The sequence below is a fragment of the Natator depressus genome, chromosome 5, assembly GCF_965152275.1.
Source record: "Natator depressus isolate rNatDep1 chromosome 5, rNatDep2.hap1, whole genome shotgun sequence".
Classification (NCBI taxonomy): Eukaryota; Metazoa; Chordata; order Testudines; family Cheloniidae; genus Natator; species Natator depressus.
This window is the reverse complement of record NC_134238.1, coordinates 96,754,341-96,775,833: the sequence shown is the minus strand read 5'-3', so window position 1 is coordinate 96,775,833 and position 21,493 is coordinate 96,754,341. Positions and strand designations below refer to the sequence as shown.

The window sequence follows — 21,493 nt, the reverse complement described above, 5'->3', positions numbered from 1 at the left end:
TCATTCAGTTCGGGGATGCTCAGTTTCAGAAGGGATTGCTGTGCGCAAGACATGAGAGCCTTCAGCTTTCATGGTGGACTGGAAAGACTGACATACAGTGATCTGACCAGGGCTGGCTCCACGCACCAGCTTTCCAAGCAGGTGCTTGGGGCAGCATTCAGAATGGGGCGGCAGTCTGCGTCCCACGGAGGCAATTCAATAGCAGCTCCGCTGTTCTTCCTGCCATGGCAGCGACAATTCAGCAGCGACTGCTTGGGGTGGCAAAATTGGTAGAGCCGCCCCTGGTTCTGACGTGTCAACTGTGGGTCAGATTTGGAAAACACAAAAGGGAAAAAAGCAAACAGATTCAGGCGTGTTGCAAATATAGAGAAAAAAAAATCTACTTTTTAAGAAAGTGTTAGGTCCCAAAGAAAATGAAATTAAGTTACAAAATTTCTCTAGCAACTAACAGAGTTCTCAGCTAGAAGAAACCTTTGGCTAGGCTTTTTCAAAAGAGCAGCAGCATGCAGCTTTTCTGGGGCTGCCAAGCTTAAATCTCAGGTTTCCACAGCTAGAACAGGCCTGTGCCTAAACTAAGGACAGGATTCAGAGTAGCAGCCGTGTTAGTCTGTATTCGCAAAAAGAAAAGGAATACTTGTAGCACCTTAGAGACTAACAAATTTGAGCATAAGCTTTCGTGAGCTACACAAAAGCTTATGCTCAAATAAATTTGTTAGTCTCTAAGGTGCCACAAGTACTCCTTTTCTTTTAGCCTAAACTAAGTTAATCTTTCAAGAGTGAAGCAGGCTTTACTGCACGTCCTATCATCCTTCATTATCAGACTCAGAGTGGAGTATCCCAGCTAGCAACAGACACTAATTCCAGGATAACTTCACCACCAGTACAGTTCTCCCAAAAGGTAAATTTATTAACACCGGGGGGGAAGCGCATGCAGAAGGAGAATCCAACCTTCAGAGCACACCATGCAGTTGGCTCCCACCTTCTTGTTTCCCTTAGAATATACAGGAAAATGAATGCCAGTTACCTATTTAGCCTTACACCATCCAACCAACTGGGTCTCCCCTCTCCCACTCAATCACAACTTATTTGCAAAGCAACAATTACCATTTCATTTCAGATTCATTATTGTACATTAATAGCTAGAGGCTCTGAATCACGTTATGTGTGTTTGTATATTTATTGGTCCATCTGCTTGGCAATGCCACTACACTAATTATACTTGAACAGAACTATTGTATTTTTGGCACTATTATGGAAAACCATCATTTAGATTTGCCTTTACCCTTTGGGACTGGCCACATATAATTATACCTTACAGAGTACACATTATTCATGCCCCAGAGTAGAAAAGTTAGAGAATTCTGGAGGTTACACAATAGTCAGTGAGGGAAAACATATCAATTATACTAATTGTGTGGAGAAACCCCAGTGGTACATAAAAACATTTGAACAGATTTTTTCAAAAATCTTGATTGAATTTTTCCATAATTATAAACCTTTGATTTTTCCTTAAGATTTTCCAAAAAAGATGCCTTCTGGTTTAACTATCACATGGATGATAGTATTTAAAAAAATGCAAGTTGTCTGCTTACAAGAAGCAGGTCATGGTACATAGATGTGCCCTTCAAATAGATAAATTTTTAATGTTCCCTTTCTTTCCAAAAGCTATAGCTGAATCTGCCCTTTTAAAAATTATTTATTTATTGAGAACTGATTTATTGGGGTTGTGTGTTGTTGGCATTTGTTAACATTTTTTTTTTTAAGAATTCTATAATAAACTTTTTAAAATGCTATTTGAGTAAAGTGTTAAAACTGCAACATAGGAGAAAATAGATCACTCATTTTATTCCATATTTAAATGTATTTTATGTATTTTCATCACAGCAAGTTAACCTCATTTGCAAAAATCCACTCCAATATTGTTCTCCTTTTGCAGTGATTAGCTTTGATTCATTTTCCATTCATGATGTGAAGAAGAGCACTGTGTAAACTTGACAGCTTCTGTCTCTCTCACCAAGAGAAACTGGTCCAATAAAAGATATTACCTCACCTTGACTCTCTTACCATCCACCATTTCATTCCATTGCCTTCCATTATGTATTAGTTCAACATTTCATTGGAGGAAACTGTTCTTTGAATTTAATTTGCATAACTGTTAAGCTATATATTAAGCATTGCTTTTATTCAGCACAGTTATATCAGATGTCCCCCCTTTGACTGATTGATTTTACATTCCTGGTCTCTGCAGTGTTGAAACAAAGAAAACTAGGAGGTTATAATCTCTGACCTCTCATAGTGCTACATTAGGGGATTTAAAATGTCATTATTCAAAGAGACAGGGTGGCTATATAAACACGCTTTTCTACCATTTTTTGGTAACTGAAAGATACTCAAACCTTAAATATCAGAATGAGATCCAGATTCCAAAACACTCCATATCTACACTACAAAATGTTAATCTAACTTACATCAGTATATAGCCACCATAGTTATTAAATTGCTTGTGTGCGCACATACTTGACTCATTGTGTCAGCAGTGCGCGTCCTCACCAGGAGCACTTGTATCAATTGTATTGTCAGCCTGGAGCACTGTGGGATGTCTCCTGAAAGCCAGTAACAGTCAACATAAGCAACACAGTGCATACACCGATGCTGCGTCGATCTAATTACATCCACCATGACTAATCTACACCACTTGGGGAAGAGATGTCAGGGAGAGCCAAATTTCAGTGAAGACACTTCCACAGTTAGGGCTACAAAAACTGCTTTGCATCCACCTAACCCTGTAGGATACAGGATAGCTCCATTATTAAGACAGGACAATTTCAAGTTTGAATCTATGTCCATATTATTTATTTGAAAATACTCAATATTGTTTGGCTCTCAAGTTGGAGATTTTGTTTCAGGAATAGCAAGCTTGCATTTTCTGTGCTGTTACTGAGGATATTTGTGGGTTTTTTATTAATCAAAGGTCTCTTATAACTCAGCATTACTTCCACCCATCCAATGTGGGTTTGTGGAGGAGACAGCGGAGATATTGGTTCATTGCTTAAAATTAATCAGGAAGGAGAGAGAGCAGGATCTCCCTACCATGGATGAAGATCACCCCTCACCCTTTTGGACACTGGTAACTATCCCTGGCTCCAGAGAGACACTGCTGAATCCTGTACCTTTGGAATGCACCAAAGACAAGCCACAGCATTTTCACAAAGTTTGCTTGATTGAGGACATCCCTGTACAAGGATATGATTCCCTCCCCACCCCCTGCATATTTTTTCCAACTTTCAGATCTTTGCTATACTTTCAGTGTTCTAATTTTTCCCCACCTGTGTGCGAAATGAATTTTGTTCTATGCACCAATATGAAGGTGGTGTGTGACGCATCACCTCCATATAGGTGCACAGAACAAAATGCATGTAGTGGGGTGGGGCCGGGCCGAGGGGTTTGGAGTGTGGGAGGGGGCTCAGGGCGCGGGAGGGTGCTCCAGGGCTATGGTGGGGAGATATGACTCCCCTCACCTCTCTCCCTGCAGCAGCACCTGGGCTTGAGGGTGTTGCAGGAGAGAAGAGGAGCCTCTCCCCACCACAGCAGCTCCAGGGCTGGGGTTGCAAGATAGGCGCCCCAGCCCCAGCCGGTCCGGGCTGCAGCAGAGTTGGGCTCGCAGAAGGGTGCCTCAGCCACAGCAGGTCTGGACTGCCCTAGCAGGTTGGGTCCCAGGATTGGTTGGGGGCTAGGAGGGGGTGCCCCTCTGCCAGCTGGTCCCTGGCAGGTCCCTGGATGGGTTCCCTGAGCGCCTGCGTGGTGCTAAGTAGGCTGCTGTGTGGCTGCGCAGCTTAAAGGGAACTTGGCGCCTATGACTGAGAGCGAACTCTGTGGGTGCTCCAGGGCAAATATGGTATTTTGATTATTTCCTGTAATTAGAGTGGGATTTAGCATATGTACCACTGTAATCATTTGAAGTAGGCTAATGGCAGTAAATCGATATTTAAAGGTACCATTGGAAAATGGCATTGCCCTCCTTCCTTCTTTAGCAATAGCATTCTGTTTCAGTGTGAAAACAATTTCATATATTTCTTAGTCCCATGCCTCTCCCATATTCTCCCCTCTGGCGTACAAATAAAGTTGACAACATTTTGATTTTGAAATGAGGGATAAATGTGAAAGGAGAAAAACGGGTAGTTAATCAGGGTTGAATTATAATCTTTTTTTAGATTCCAGATGACTTATTTCTTTTCTCTCATTCAAATAGGCTTTCATCTCCATCAGATATTTTGCTGCATCTAAGGAAACTTTACTCTGAGAAAAATATATATTTTACCTCAAAGATTACCTGAGCTCTGCAGAATTTAATATCCAAAATCTGACAAATTAAAATTAAATTTTAGAAAAATCTCTTTTGTACATCAGACATCAACAGCATATCTCAAAACGAGTTGCATTCTCTTGTTCTAAACATTTTGCAATGTTACTTTTGGCAACATGTATTAATAAAAAGATTAGAGCTAAGAAGTTAAACAATAGAGTTCTACCAATGCTACTCATTGATGTAAGGGCTTGTCTGAACACTGTAACAATGTTGGAGTATCAGGATCCCTCATTTGATCTTGAAAGCTGTAACAAATGCACAGGGAATCCATTAAGCCAATTTATTTTCTTGTGCTGTTAGGCCATAAATTCAATCTCCATTAAATTTATTCTACTATTATGCAAGAAAAAAGTGATTACTAATAAGTTAATTCTTAAGCAATAAATATAAGCAATTTATTTTCGTTACACAGCTGCAGCACCAGTAGCCTAACTAGTTGGAACCAATTATTCCTTTGGCAGGTTAAGTAACTAACAAACAAGATTAGTTGTATATCACTTTATGTCATCTTCCCACAGATAAACGGCATCTTTTGAGACAGATCCTCTCCCCCCCATATCTATAGCAGAGCAGCAATAGCTTCCTACCTTCAACATCAATACACAGACCTGGCATTTACAGTAGTTGAAATTCTGACATGAATTAAATTAGGAAGCACTTCAGGATATTCAGACAGTGAACATTCCTAACCTACTAAATCTGATCATAAAGCTCAAGAGGATGTTCATCCAGATAATTTGAACGGTTAAATAGTCTTAACTTTCTGAATTTGACTAGAGTCATCTCATGCAGAAGAACATATTCTGAAGTGTGACATGTAGCTGGCAACTGGAAGTGTACATACATGCTACTAGCAGTACGCTATGATCTCCCTCGGTGGCTATGACACCTACGCACAGTATGATAGTTACTATAGCATGTGCAATTAGCTTTAGCTTTCTAATCTTGTATTAATAAACTGCATAATTTGAAAATCATTCAACTGTATACTATAAGAAATACTGCCTCCAGGAAAGTAAAAAAATGTTACGGTTGTGTAAGTGGTGTATACCTACACAAATCCACATTTGCAACAGATTGTTCCTCTGTGATTGTATCTCTGGAGAAGACGATCAAGTTTAATATTAAGCTGACAATGAAAATATATTGACGTTATAGTTAGGGTGAGCTGAGAGACCAACACTACGCGAATCTGAAGAATTCTCAGCTCAGGTGTCAAAATGGCTTATCCATCCTCTATTACAATGCTCAAATTGCTCACTAGGCACCCAGTAGAGGGGGCAGAGAGGGAAGTGGCCTAGAAGCAGACTCCTTTATGTTGTATTGAACTCCTGGAGCTTCTATTTGCAGCATGAAATTGTTTTATACCAAGTATTTAGAGAATAATCAAGTTTGGATGCACACAAGATGCACACATTGTCCTTTCTGCATGCATCAAGAAGAATATGCCACTTTAATTATATTCTCAAGCCAGAGAAGTCATCGTATGACCACTGCAGTATTTTAAAACTTTTCTATTAAAGATTCCTCCAACTATTAACCACTGCATTAATTTCTTGAAAGCCAAACATTGCTTTAAACTAACACATTCTTGCTGAGCAACAGATGTGTATTGTGTAGCAAATTGCTTATCATGCAATAAGAGTGTGTGGCCTGTAGTTAGGTGGGTTGACTGCAAATTCCTATTCCATATCATGCTCATTACATAGTATTGACACTAAATCAAAAAATAAAATAAATATCTTCATGGGCTTTGGCATCTTTATTTAAATAAAGGGTCATATCAGTGTACTCTGCTTAAATTAAGACAATGCAGACAGACCATCAGAAGCATGTGTGGTACATAAAATGGCAAACAGATACCAGCTAAAAGCCTTTAACCAAAATACTGGATATATATATTTCAATTCCACTGTTGTCCCACACTGAACTGACTCCAGTACTTGACACTTCTCCCATTAAGTAGTAAGATCTACATACAGTAACCCTACTGTGAATCTAATTAGACATGTGTAATTGATCTTCTGAAACAAATGTATATTGAGGTGAATTGTTATCACTGTATCTGAATCCTTACAAGATAGTCTCATAAACGTGGCAATATAAATGTGTTGGTATGAAATCCATACAACTCAGGATTCCAAGTACCTTCTGGGACATTTTGAAAAGGGGGAATAAGGTTAACAGCATTTATAAAAAGCTTGTTGACAGTGGGATGTGGTGATTAAAGTTTGTCATGGACTGTATTTTAATTGATTTTAAATTAATCCCCTTTTAACCCTGCTAGTATCCCTAAATTTTGAATTATACCCTTTCACATTCTCCAAAGTTCTTATATAGCCTGGTTGTTCTGCAACACCTGAGGACATAGAACAAATTGTAACTCCTCTAACTTCAACTGAGTTAGATCAGAAATTAGTTTAGCCTATTGTGAGGAGATTGACTCCTCATCCTATTATTCTCTTAGTTAATGAGAGCTCAAAACTACTAGAATTGTACTTTCAAATAGGAAAGGCTTTTCTTCAGCCCATTCCAGTTAGTTATTTGGGCCACAGATCCGTGCAACATTTATCCTAATAACTTCACTGCCACAAGAAGTTTTAAACTAGAAATGGGCTTGAATCAAAACTTAAGACCTCTGTTAGAAAAGTTTCAACCTTGATTCAAACTTTGCAGCTGAAGCCACAAGTTTTCTCCTGTCTTTAAAACAGTTCTCAAAACAAAGTTCAGTCCTATTGTTATTGAAATAGTTCTACCACAATGGAAGACCAAGTATTCTTACCTACGTGGGTAGTAATTCTTCATTGGCTTAGCTTGCAGCAAAGGAGATTTAGGTTAGATATTAGAGAAAACTAACTCTAAGGATAGTTAAGCACTGGTACAGGTTAACTAGGAAGGTTATGGAATTCCAGTCCTTGAAAGTTTTTAAGAACAGGTTAGATATACACCTGTCAGAGATAGTCTAGATATCTATAAATCCTGCCTCAGAGCAGGGGGAAATGGATTGCGGTAGATGACCTCTCTAGTTCCCTTCCAGCCCTACATTTCTATGATTATATATATATTCATATATACACCATCATTTTCATCCCTCTTCAACAAGGCTACCTTTCTTGCCTACCTTGCCATCTCCAGCAGCTCTTGGCTTTTCTCCCAGAGTACCCCTATCAATTTTCTCATTGTCTCCAGAACATTTCTCTCATTGTTGGCTCTTCTAGACCCAAATGGTAAACTTCTTTCCAGTCCCACAATGTCTCAAAACATGCATTCACACTCACCTTCTCCGGCATGTGGCTTCTTCTACATGTTTCCAGGGTGCTCTGCTGAATATGCCACATGCATCTTACTGTGATGTGCCCCAGCTAGGCCCACCTCTAATTAAGAACTCAAGCAATACAGTCTTCCAGGAATTCCTGACTGTGTGAGATAATGTCACCCAACTGCACAACTAGCTTTTAAGCATCTATGCATAGCCACTTAAGCAGCATCACCATCCCTCTGCTTTTTAATGCGCACACACCCATACACCTCCAGTTTAAGTCAGTCAATAAAGAATTTGGTCCTGTAGGCGAATTTAAGCCATTTCTTGTGTGTCACACAGACACACACACAACCCTCCTTTGGACTTTCTAGTTAATACTTCAGTGTGCAGAATGGTGCAGTATATTTTTTGATATGATGCTTTATGTAATTTTTTCCGATGAGAAATTTGCAATGAGAGTCAGTTCCAGGTCTAAATTGCTGTCTGATGTGGAATATATTTACTTATTAAATTTCCCCTTGAAAATGAAAAAGCACGTATCTTGGAGTTTGTCTGACTTAGTTTTAGAAGTACATTGGCTTAAAAGGAAATAGACATTCTGAGCCAAATTCAACGCTGGTCTAACTACACTGATTTCAGTTCAGTTTCACAGTTTGCACAAGTTTAAATTTGTCCCATAGTTTTCAACCCAATCAGCTACTAAAAATAAAACTACACATACATGTGCAATCATAATAAGATTAAATAATCATATAAAAATGCAGAAAAAATAATCCCAGTAAATACCATGTCATTATCATTCAGTGGAAGTAACGTGAAGTAAACATCCATAATAAGTTACCACATTACCAAGTTACTACCCGGTATTCTTCCTCATTACACATTATTTCCCACAAACAAGTACTCAAACATGCTTGCATCACTGTCAGTCATTGGCACTGTGGTTTCCTTTGCTTGTTTATTTACCGATGACCTTTGAAATTCTTTCCCCAGACATGTCTATACACAGAGACTAGTAAATAAAACACAATGTTTGTTTGGTTTTTTTTTTTTGGGGGTGGGGGAAGAGGGAATAATCTAAATTCTTGTAGGAGTGCATTTCATGGCTCTGGGCAGGGGGACAGGAGAAAGAAGAAACACAAATACTAGTGGATTGAATAATCTCATGTGTTTTATACACTACTGTCACTGGACCATATTGTCATAGAATTGGTTTTGTTGTAGACCAGTGTTTCCCAAAACTTGGGACGCAGCGTCCAAAGTTTTGGGAAACACTGTTGTAGACATCTTGCAGGATGAGAAATGCGTCTCAACTTGTTGCCTAGACTGCTGAAGAAAGTTAAAATAGTTTTCTTTAAACTTAAGAGGGGGGAAAAACGTCTTTTACTGCAGTTCCAAACATTCAAGACAGGACTTTTTTTTTGCATTTTAATCACACAGTCCTTGCTTGAGAATAAGGTTCCAGAGAGGATGGGACAGACAGGTGGGAGGGAAAGTGGAAGAATGCATCCAAATGTAGAAAAATGACTTGGCTTTTGTAGCTTGGCAAATCAGGGGTTTTTTTTTAAATCTATTCCTCTTTGGCGCTCTTCTCTGTCCCTTCAAATTCCTGAAGTTTCTAAAGTAACAGAAACAAGAAGTGTTTTTGTTTTTAAAGTGTCACCTAACATACACCTTCAAGGAAATTATGATGAATGGATTACAGAACAGATAATAGGTCTGAATACACAATTATTATGTAAGGGAAACTTCCAGTCCAACTAATGCACTAGTTCTGTGGGCATTAACCCAAAGCCTCTGTCTCCCCACTATATACAGACAGAGTCTCAACCAAATGAAGGGCCAAGATTTTCAAGAGCATCTATTGATTTTGAATTCTCAGACTAAGACCTTTATAAAAGAGCATAGGTTCATGCATCCTCCAAAAAAATGCACCTCCTTAAAATGTCGCCTGCTTAAAACCTAAGCCATCCAAATATCTCTAATCACTTTTTGAAGTCTTGTCCATTGCATTAAACACTATTGCCCAACTTAAAAGAAAATTCCATCTCCTTTTGATGCAATACATCTAATATAAGGCACTTGCTTTAATTTCAGCTTTAATTTGAGAACTTGAGAAGAGACTACACACACACACACACCCCATCTCAGCAAACGAAATGGGACACTTCAGTATTTGCCCAACTTATATCATTGCAGAATTAACAAAATGTGGAGTCATTTCTTAGACAACTAAACTAAGTCTCACTGTTCAAAAAAAAAAAAAAAAAAAAATCCTGAAGACCTAGTCAAGAGGTACTGACACACTGGGGAAAATTTTCAAAAATGCTGGAATTAAAACTTCATCATCTTTCTTACCATGTTTGTTAAGTTACTAAAGCTGTGTGTTAAAACAAAATTGTCCTCCCTCTCTCCTCTTTCTTTTGATCCTGCATAGAAGCCATAAGGCTGGATTCTGTAATTACTTACATCCCATATAACCCACTGAGGTCTTTAAAATTCTGCTCTCAGTGGCACTCTCAATTGAAATAAATGAATAAACTTCAGAGTTTTTCAGTTCAGTATCTAACCCATTAACTTCAAAAGGGTTGGTGAGTGAACATATCAGCATAGAATTGTGCGGAATAATCTGAAACTGTAACTTCAGAGTCATTTCAGATTAGTTCATCAGTAGCACAGGATGACTATTCTAGAATCAAACTGAAGTAAAGACAGCATGGGAGAGAGAAGGCATTCATACGCATCTTTACAACAACTGTAAAGAGGACTAAAAATGGCTAAGTGTGCATGTATAAATTCTTCTGCTTCAAGTTTCACTGTGAAAGTCATTTTTAAAAAATAGGGAACACTGTCAGAACAGCCACGTAAAAAAGTCCTATTTTGACACTGCAAAGAAGCAATATTTAGAATTCATCTGCAGCTTCATTTATGCTTATACTAATATTAAAACAAAAGTTTGACCCAATGCTGTGACTTGCACACAGACCGATTATAGGAAACTCGGTCATGGATTAGTTCATATACAGGTTTGTTTACTGGAAGCCAATACACATGAATATGACTTGTTTACTTAGAAATGAGGTTTAGTGATGAACGTACTAAATGCCGAATAGGTAATCACAGAAGATTGGGGTTGGAAGAGACCTCGGAGGTCATCTAGTCTAACCGCCTGCTCAAAGCGGGACCAATCCCAAATAAATCATTCCAGCCAGGGCTTTGTCAAATCGGGCCTTAAAAACCTCTAAGGATGGAGATTCCACCACCTTCCTAGGTAACCCCTTCCAGTGCTTCACCACACTCCTAGTGAAATAGTTTTTCCTAATATCCAACCTAGACCTCCCCCACTGCAATTTGAGATCACTGTTCCTTGTTCTGTCATCCGACACCACTAAGAACAGCCAAGCTCCATCCTCTTTGGAACCCCTCCTTCAGGTAGTTGAAGGCTGCCATCAAATCCCCCCTCACTCTTCTCTTCTGCAGACTAAAGATGACCAGTTCCCTCAGCTTCTCCTCATAAATCATGTGTCTCAGCCCCCTAATCATTTTAGTTGCGCTCCGCTGGACTCTCTCCAAATTTGTCCACATCCTTTTTGTTGTGAGGGGCCAAAACTGGACACAGTACTCCACTTGTGGGCTCACCAGTGCTGAATAGAGGGGAATAATCACTTCCCTTGATCTGCTGGCAACGCTTCTACTTATTCAGCCCAATATGCCGTTAGCCTTCTTGGCAACAAGGGCACACTGTTGACTCATATCCAGCTTCTCATCCACTGTAATCCCCAGGTCCTTTTCTGCAGAACTACCGCTTAACCAGTCGGTCCCCAGCCTGTAGCAGTGCATGGGATTCTTCCATCCTAAGTGCAAGACTCTGCACTTGTCCTTGTTGAACCTCATCAGATTTATTTTGGCCCATTCCTCCAATTTGTCTAGGTCACTCTGGACCCTATCCCTACCGTTCAGCATATCTACCTCTCCCCCCATCTTAGTGTCATTTGTGAACTTGCCGAGAGTGCAATCCAATCCATCATCCAGATCATTAATGAAGATGTTGAACAAAACTGGCCCCAGGACTGGTCCCTGGGGCACTCCACTTGATACTGGCTGTCAACTAGACATTGAGCCGTTGATCACTACCGGTTGAGCCCGATCATCTAGCCAGCTTTTGTCCACCTTATAGTGCATTCATCCAATCCATACTACTGTAACTTGCTGGCAAGAACACTATGGGAGACTGTATCAAAAGCTTTGCTAAAGTCAAGATATATCACATCCATTGCTTTCCCCATATCCATAGAGCCAGTTATCTCATCATAGAAGGCAATCAGGTTGGTCAGGCATGAATTGCCCTTGGTGAATCCATACTTACTGCTCCTGATCACCTTCCTCTCCTCCAAGTGAAATATGTTGAACAAAATTTTAGTGCTCCTATGTTAAGAAACAGTAGGTCAATATTTATGCTTAAATACCGACAAGCATCGCTTTTGGCTTCATTACCAATCCATACAAATAAGAGATTAAGGGAAAAATTTTCTCCATCTATTTCAAAGCAGAAATTTTATATATTGCAACATTCAACACTGCATGTTATAAGAAATTTAGGCAAGAGTGCCTAAAATGTGAAATATGTACTACTCACCAAATCCCATTCCTCCTTATCCACACAAAAAATGTGTTTAAAACCTTTCAGAACTTTAGATAATTGCTATTGAATGGAGTTCAAACAGGATACATACAAAACTAAAAACGTTAGATTAACAAAAAATAGGTTTTAGTGAAACAGGATATTTTTAAAAAACCCAAGTAAACAATTTTCTAAATGCTTTATGTTATTTTAATCATTTGGTACATGATGAAATGTACAGTTTTAAGAAAAATATTGGTTATTTAAAAAAGTGTGTAAAATCTAGATAAAGAAAGACAATGAATGACAAGAGTAGTAGTCAACAAGTTCAACCTGCTTGTTAGTACCTTCGGCTCCCTCTGCAAGGGATTGTTTCCACTTTCAACAACAGAGTCACCACCACTAAAAAGAACTATTATTAGGGTATGATGACAAAGCAATAAATATTCTGGACAGCAAGGCTAAGCATTTCAAAACCAAAGTTAATCTTACTAAGTGGGAACTGTGTGTCAGTGTCTGATCCACCAGATGTCCGATTCTCACAAGTCTTCTATATTACACACATTAGCTCTCACCTTTCCTCCCTAGTCAAAACCAACTGTCTTGCTGGCAGAGGCTTTACTGCATTTCTGATTACTTCAATATGCAGAAAGTGAAGATTGGTGTTTTTCCCCCCCCCATTTTTATTCAGGATATTAGTACACAATCCAAACAAAAAAAAGCTTTGTACTACCCTGTTTGGGCCAAATACTGTAATCCACCATATAGGACAAGTGTCCAGGCTGCAGTCAAGGGGCTCTCTTGCAGGAACCTCTCCCCCCTCCACCCCAGTTTGTGGAGTGGGTCCCTCCACAACTCCCCCAAACTGCTTGAGCACAAAAAACCAGTACAGAAAGCTTTCACCACACGAAACAGGTGTATCCATCTCCCACTCCATTCTGCAACACCAGCGCCCCTGTTCTGCTAGGTCTGGGTCCTCCATTGTTATGGAGAAAGGGTATGACACAAGTATTGAATATATGCACTACTACTTTTTCCTATATATTTCTGTTACATTAAGTAACATTCTACTCTGACTGCAAACACCTGCTCATAACCTGAAACTGATAAAGTCCTACATATTTTACAGAACATTTCATCCAAAAGGATTCTAAAAAACATTATATCAGTATGCAGAAGTTACTCTACCCATCACCCAAGTCAACCACAACTCCGCAGTGGAATACAAACACTGCTTAATAACACTTGCTTACAAGTAACTGTTTAGGATATGAACTGAAGTGAAGCATACTACATTCATTTGAAGCTATAAAGAGAAAAATTAGGCAAGCAGAACATAATTGTCCAAATTCCAACCTGAATAAGATACCTAGATAGAGCTGGCTGGAAAACGATTTCCCCACAAGAATTCCCTTTCAAAGTTTTCCCCCTCCAGAAATTCTAGTTTCACAGGGAACTCATCAAAAATATAGGAAAGTTCCCCTCCCTTCCCCGCACTTCACACTTACATGTTGAAAGACAGACTTTAGAGAGCAAAAATGTTATTTTCAGGCACAATTTTTTTTTTAAGATGGGGGGGATACCCCTTTGGAAAATGAACACTTTCTGCAAAAAGTTTGATGAAAACCTATTTTTGATTAAAATAGTTCAATCCTTTCTGCCAGATTGACACCTAGGCTAGCACTGCTATTCTTGCATTAAAAAAAAAATTGCGATCTTTAAATGACCATTGTTAATTCCTCACATTTACGTAGTATAGAAAAGATTACAATACCTTTGTCTTATTTAGCATTTCTCATCCATAGATCTCAAAAACACTTTACACAGGCAGCAAGTATTGTTATCCCTGTTTTACATGTGAGGATCCTAAGGCCACTAAGAGTAGAAGTGACTTATTGAAAGTCAGCCAAGTGAGTGTTCTATTCCCAAGTTTTAGTTCAATGTACTATCCACTTCATGACTGCTTCAACTACCCTATTCATCCCCTAACCACAGACTATATGCCCACAATTTAGCTATGCCATGAGCTAGCTAACAGATACATTCAACACCTGCGAGTGACAGAGTGCAAGTGAGAGATTGTGTCAGAAGATTCCAATGGAGGACCAAAGACACTGCTCAGAATTTAAAAGGATTTGTTCCCCACCCAAATAGAAATACTTTATGTGCGTATATATTTCTCACCAATATTTTCTTTTCATCTCAATGATGCTGTATATAAATCAGGGGGAAGACATTTCATATTACTTTAGTTTCAGTTCAAAAGAAATCTTTAAAAAAAAGTATTACATCAAAAGTGAGTGGTTGTACAGTTACTTAGCTTCTCTATTGTAAAACTAACCCACTCGAAAAACCACAATGGGTTAAAATAACTACACAAGAAAGGAAACACCTAGTACAGAGACTGACTTTGGTGATAGGAGGCCAGCTGAACCACTTATAGCTAGAGTTTAACAATATAGGATGAAATCGTAGCCCCACTAAGTTAATGGCAAATTGACAAGGCTCCCATTGATTTCAACAGGGTCAGGATTTCATCCACAGCTAGCTAAAGGAGGATGGAGAGAGGAAAAAGATAGTCAAACTTTCCTACACTTAAGCTGTGGCCTTTCCATTACATTCTTCAAATCCCACCCATAAATTTATTTTATACCAACATTGACAGCATTTTCTCATCTTTACTACAGCTGTCAGTTTTGATTACAATATTGAGTTTTGTTTAGATCATGCTGCTTGTGTCTTTCTGTGGTCTATGCACTGTTTACTATTATAAGCTGCCAATATTAGGAAAGTTTTCCCCACTTCAACGCCCCACTCCCCCTAAATCAACACTGGCCCATTCACTCTTCCTCACAATCTAAACACCAAAATAAATAAATATAGGCCAAACCAAAAACCATCAAAACCCTCACAAAACTCCACCTACACAAAGGAAAAAGATAACAGGCTGCTATCCAAAGAGAAAGGACTAACAAAATTAATGCTCAGGTACAGAATTAATTGTTACTTTTTACTTCTCATGATTTGAAGTTTCATACTTAGTCAGTGAACTCTACAGCCATGCAACGAAGAGAATAGTTAGAGACTACAGATACAGCCTGCTGCATTTTAACTAACGAGATGTCAGAATCTAAGTTTAGGCAGACACTGGAGAGCTTCAGTTTTATTTAGGCATTATGCAATACTTGTATGAAGAAAACTGGAGTGATACTATCCATAATACCCATCAATGCTTTGCTCGTCATCCTTGTCATGAGAGAAAAAAAAAATCCAGGCTCCCTGTGATCAGCAAAGATAGAAAAATACACAGCATGATTTAACACCTAGAACCAAGAATCACAGTCATGCAAGTCACCTTGACTGACTGGTGAAGAGACTCTACAGTAGCATGGCTGAAAGTTGACTTTAATATGCTGGACTTTGAAATCTCTCATTAAGGGGACAATAACCTTGTATGGGCAACACAGATTTTTGTTATTTTCTCCAGGCAATGCTCCTGACCAAACACTTGGTGGATCTGTTGATGCAACTGCACCCTGATATGATCAGGCAGTATAACACCTGGGACCACATAAACAGGTCAGGTGGGTGGTAGTTCCCTCTGAACAGCCCTGATTTACAGAGATGCACAATTTTTCCCCCACACCCCTCTGTAACCAACATAAGGAAGCCTATTTAACTGGGCTTTCTAAAATATTCAGATAGGATATTATGCAAAACACACCCAAAAAATATTCACAAAAAACAACCCCCCCCCCAACCACCAACTTTTATTTTAAAAATAAGATTTATTTAAAATAGAGAAGACTACTCTGATGTGGGTACGTTCACTTAGATGGCCCTAAATAGATATGAATTCTTCAACTTCCGAGGAAGGTTGCCAAGACATAAGGTATTTCTGGAACCTAACCACCATCCTACTTAAAGTCTTAGGTAAAAGGGGTACGGACAGCAGTGTCCTCTCCCATTAAGGTATATTGCAAGAAGCTTATAGCAAGCTAACACAGAGAAGAAGCTTAAAGACAAAAGGAGGAGATGGAGTTGGCTGGGGTGTGGACGACAAAGGGTTATACTGAAATGATGAAAAAGGCGGTGGACCTTAAAGGGTACCACAGTTGTCCCAGAACAAAGAATGAGAGGGATAGGCAAGGCCAGCTCAGTAAAGAATGCATACTTGACAATAGATACAAGAGCAAAGAAATCCACATAAAAGTATCTTCTACACTACTGACCTAAGCAAAACTATATAAGTCATCTGTACCATGAGGCTGCATATTCTGAGAAGTATGGTTATTTTAAAGTAAGCTGTGCAAGAGAGATGGAGGTTGTTGAGGGAAAAACATGATACGGGGACAGTGGGGATGGAGTCAGGTCTGGGGGTTCTAATGCTTAAGAAACAGAGGCTTAAAAAAAATGGGAAAGAAATAGTTCTGAGAGAGGGTTTGTTGTCAAAAGGTACTAGTTGAACTCAAGCCTGCAGGTCTAACCCATCTAAGTGGCAATGTTAGAAATTGATTACTTTCAGTAATGCTGTATAGTAGGTGGGCTAAAATTAAGATAATAGAATTGGCTATTGTTGCATCCTCATCTGTAATTTTATTTAAGACAGTTTCAATGTGACACTGAAACCCAAATAAACCCAAGTCAGGCAACTGCCTACATTATAAATAAGATTTAAAAAACAGATCTCATGTATATACTGAGGAAGACATTATCTTTCAGAAAAGCTTCTAAAGAAAATAGCCCGCTCCTCAAGAATGAATGACAACTTTTATTTTAGGCAAATATTCTTCTACATAAAGTATTCTGGAGCTATATGAAACTGCAGTTGCAAGTAACATGCATGATCTAAAAAGAGCAAACTGGTATAAGCACTTATGTCCCCAGCACGATGGTAAAGGTGTTTTTTTGTTGATTTATTTAATAAAAAACAATTTTTCTAGTAGGGGTAGTCATGATAGAGTCTATTGTTGCTGGAAGGTGGGAAGTGAAGTCAATGGACTCAGACAGTAACTGCATATTATGCTGCTGAGTTATTTTCTCTCAGCTATTTCCAGCAGAAAAATATTAAAGACCTTGAAAGATACTGTACTACAGACCTATCATCATATCTCAGAAGCTTCAGCACAAATTTAATGGGTGGTTTTCCTCCATGTTTCAGCCTTAGAGCATCCAATAAAGGAACTAGAAATATACCTTGTACAATGTCTAAAACTTGGCTATAACTGGCTTTTCCTGTAACAATTAGAAAGTCAAAGATTGGGTCTTTTAAGCTTTGGCTGTACCTGTAGATAAAGAGAAGTAAAACAAAAAAAAAGCTTGCCATCATTGGGAGCATTTTCTATGAGTGCTACTCATAAACAGTGAACTCAGAATTTCAGAACAGAAAGTTTTTACTCAGCAAGTAGGCAGGCACCTGATGGGTGTGGCAGATGTCATCTTGCTCCCCTGACACTGATACCCAACGGAACCTTCTCTCTTCTTGAGAGAGAGTTAGTGGCATGTTCTGACATTTCTGGGCAAAAAGCCAAGACCCCTTCCATTAGAATAAAAACAAATTCATATAAAGAGCTATTTATTCTTACTGGTGTACCCATGACAAACACTTCAAGCAATGTAATGTACAAGTGGTTAATGGAAGCATCCCTCCTTTTGCCAATATTTCTTGATGTAAAATGGGATGCCAAAGCTGTACTCCCTACCTATACTATTTACTAAATATTTGAAAAGATATGAGATTGACTTCCACAATCATCATGGGTTGATTATTTATATGGTGCAAGTGAGGAGGCCAGGGCAAATACCACATATCTAAAGGTGTTTGGGCTGAACAGCAGATTTAGTGTAGAAGACTAATTTTTAACATAAGGCAGCAGTCTGAGTTAAAGCTTTTCCTTTACATTAAATATTGCCAGGATTGAGGCTTCCCATGCTTGCATCAGAACGTATAGTAGATTTCCCTTCCAAATTACCTCAACCATTTAACCCTTTAAAAATCTACACAAAATGTGCTCTCCATTATTTATTCTTCCTGCACTGTAACTATACATATGAATAGTATCATAATGAAGGACCATAAAAATCTTTAGTAGGTAGCAGATTACTGATAAAGTTTTAGAGTTTAATCTCCACTGCTTTGCACCTAGTGTTTTTACACCAAATTAGAATTACACTCTTGTTGGACAAATATAATGACTATGCAAAAGCCAAGGCAGTTGAGAACAAAGCCAGAGATGAGAGGAGAAGTTTTGAAATATAGATGAGCCCAAGTCAAAGTTCCAGTCTGATAAGGGATCCGAACTTTGAGAAAAACACAGGATTTTGGTTTGTGCCCCTGTTTAAAGAAACACAAAAACCCAAACATTGAACTGGAATTGTATCTATAATTACAGAAAAAGAACAAATGTGTTGAATAATATGTTCCCAAAACAGTGGAGAATATACCCTACTCTTGCTTGCTCTAAACACAGTCTGCAGAAGGTTAACATTCTCAAATAGATTTTCTGAGATTATATGCTAATATTCAGATAGAGCATCACATAATAGGGAGATGTGTTGTAAAAACAGCCACTAACGTGCCCTGTTCATTTTGTGGGTAGCAACAAAGATTTATAGAATCAGTCTCACATTCACTGTCATTTCCCTCCCCAGAGATTCTGGAGCTGAAACTATGGTGTGCTTGTATTACCTTGGAAGTAGGAAGTAAAGCCACCTTAATGCCATTTTAAGAAAGAGAAGAGGAAGGGGAAATTGGTAATCTGCTTATAAAGACTGTAAAGGAAAAAAGTTTCCTTCCCTTCCCCCGCCCCCCTTGTTATTGTGCATAAATTAGCTAACACTGTACTATGGTTTCAACCTGTGTTATGACATTTTGTTTGTAACTTGAATCTAATTCAAAGAATCAATCTTAGTTATAAGCCACACAAAATATTTTGTAAGATATGTATAAGACAGACAATTAAAACAAGACTCCAAGATAATTTTTTTCTGAAATATTGATGATAGAATTCTCAGCTGAAAATCTGCTGTGAAAAAAAATAGCTTAAGGCAGTACCACAATTTCATCTTTAAAAAACAAACAAACAAACAAACAAAAAAAAAAACGAACAACAGGTTATCTACAAGTGGCACAAATGACTGCATCTCTCTTTTCTCCATAGATCAGAATACTATTGCTTCTCCATATGTCTTCTGGTTGTCATAGCACTCCTCCTATCATAGGTCTTTTCACCCTTATGTTCTTCCCCCATAGGTATTCAACCTGTGGATATTTTCCTTCCAACTTGACAGCTAACAAGTCTGCATATACATTTGAAATAAATCACTCTTAATCCATCAAATATACAACCTGAGAACTGAAGCAACAGGTTTTTGCTAAGAACATATGGTGTTTTTCCTAAGCAAATGAAGATGACAGTAATATGCAAAGTAAAATGAGAGATTTATACTGTCCCTTCAATTTTCTTATGTATTTTGTCAGCAAAATTAACATCTTATATATACTTTCAAATACAATGTGTATATTCATAAATAGGTCTGTCAATCCTTAGAAATTCCTAATGCAACCTCCCAGTGTTATTAAGCAAGAAATAAAAGCTTTTTTAAAAAAACCACTATATCTGTATTAAAGTCTCATATTTGGGAAAAATAAAAGTTAATATTTAAAACACTGTGTCTGGTTAAATGCAGTTTTCCTTTTTATGGTTCAACAGTTCATACATTCACAATGCATTGCTTCTAAAGAGGATTTAAAATTATTTTATTTAAAGAACAAACTTTCAGAAGCATGTTAATGGGCTGTCAGAAGAAAAATCATCACAAAAGGAGGGATGCGGTGATGGTCCTTACAGCAGTTACAGAACATTATGAAATTGAAAGTCTAAGCGTAATGTGAAAATGCCAGTAGGTAAGAGATACATAGTTTATGGTGGTTCTACTTGATTATTCAGACGTCTATAAATCCGTTCCATCACCAATATAACCAGGGCAAGCATTTTGACTTTTAGTAAATGACAAACCTTATATTTTTTTCACTTATTCGGGCTGGTACAAGCAACAGGAGATTTTCTTGTCCCAATCTCTAGTCAGATTCAGGACATTTTTTCTCTAAGATGCAACAGTTTTCTTCCTCATCAATTGGTAGGGGTATCTGGTCATTTCAACAAGGCAACGACTGAGACACTGCCCTACGCAGGGCCGATATAATATTCAGAAAGCTTCTGTTGCAACAAGTGAGAGGAGGGAGAGGAGTTCACACACACACACACACACACGAGATGGGGTTTCACAGTGTGTCTAGGAGCACCGCCCGCCAGGCAGCCGCGATGTTCCCGCGGATGCACAAGGGAAGGACGGTTCACAAGCCACTGGGTTTAGCCATTACAAGAGTCAAACCACAACGTTCCCTGTAAAACACACGGGAGTTTTCCTCCCCGCCCCAGTGAGAGTGAGACGCGCTCCCTTGCCTGCTTTCCCAGATTTCCCAGCCAGGGCTGCGAAGAGCCAGGACCGCGAAGAGCCAGGACCCAGCACTCGTGTGAGCAGCTCTCCAACGAGGCCGGGTAACGAGACGGGTGCCACACCTCAGCCGCTTTGCCTTAGTCCGACTCCGCTCCCCCAACGAAAACCCGCTCCCACCCTCCAGAGAGGCTGCGAACTATGCCGAGGGCAGGCCCGCGAGCGGGGGAGAATTCCCGGCTCGGGGCCCCAACAAGTTCGGGCGCTTTGAAGCGAACAGGGAAGGAGCCTTGCGCACTTACCGGCGCCTGCTGGGAGGCGAGCCCAGCCCGCTTGGTGGAACCCTGCCTCGAGCTTAACCTTTTCCAGGAATCCGCAAACCTCCCCCGGCTGGCGCTCCTGCTCCGTCTCCTGCTCGCTTCCGCCTGCTCTGAGCAGCCTTTCTCCACCTCGCTCGGGCTCCTCCACTTCTTCCCCATCTTCGAGCCAAGTTTGCTCTCCCGGCGCGGCTGTGCTGGGGCGCGGTCCCCCCACTTGCGGCTCGGCTGCTCGCGCGCGCGCTCTCTCCGCGCCCGCCTTTCCCGGGACGCTCCCCTGGAGGCGCGGAGCTGCCGTTCCCAGGCTCCGCGGCGGCGCGGTCTGCTGCGGGCGCTGGGGTCGGTTCCCCGCTCGGCCTTCCGGCCGCACGACGGCTACCACAGCAGCACAGGTTGCGCTGGTAATTACGTTGCCAAGAGACCAGGGGTAGCAGCTGGCTCAGAACAAGCTGCTCTTCCCTCCTTCTCTG

At 39.7% G+C, this 21,493-nt stretch overlaps 1 protein-coding gene across 6 annotated transcripts in view; it reads right to left on the bottom strand.

Annotated features, from left to right (window-relative positions):
- The window catches only part of TRPM3 (transient receptor potential cation channel subfamily M member 3), a 590,787-nt gene extending 569,501 nt beyond the window's left edge, over positions 1–21,286 (bottom strand). For 2 of the 6 annotated variants that reach the window (XM_074953253.1, XM_074953257.1), the window contains exon 1: positions 21,009–21,284. In XM_074953253.1, the coding sequence (XP_074809354.1) occupies positions 21,009–21,185 (177 nt within the window). In that variant the 5' untranslated portion in view covers positions 21,186–21,284. Of the gene's footprint in view, positions 1–21,008 lie in introns of all 6 variants that reach the window. The other 4 variants (XM_074953258.1, XM_074953255.1, XM_074953259.1 and 1 more) reach the window with 4 other exon arrangements.
- Between the last annotated feature and the right edge of the window lie 207 nt (positions 21,287–21,493).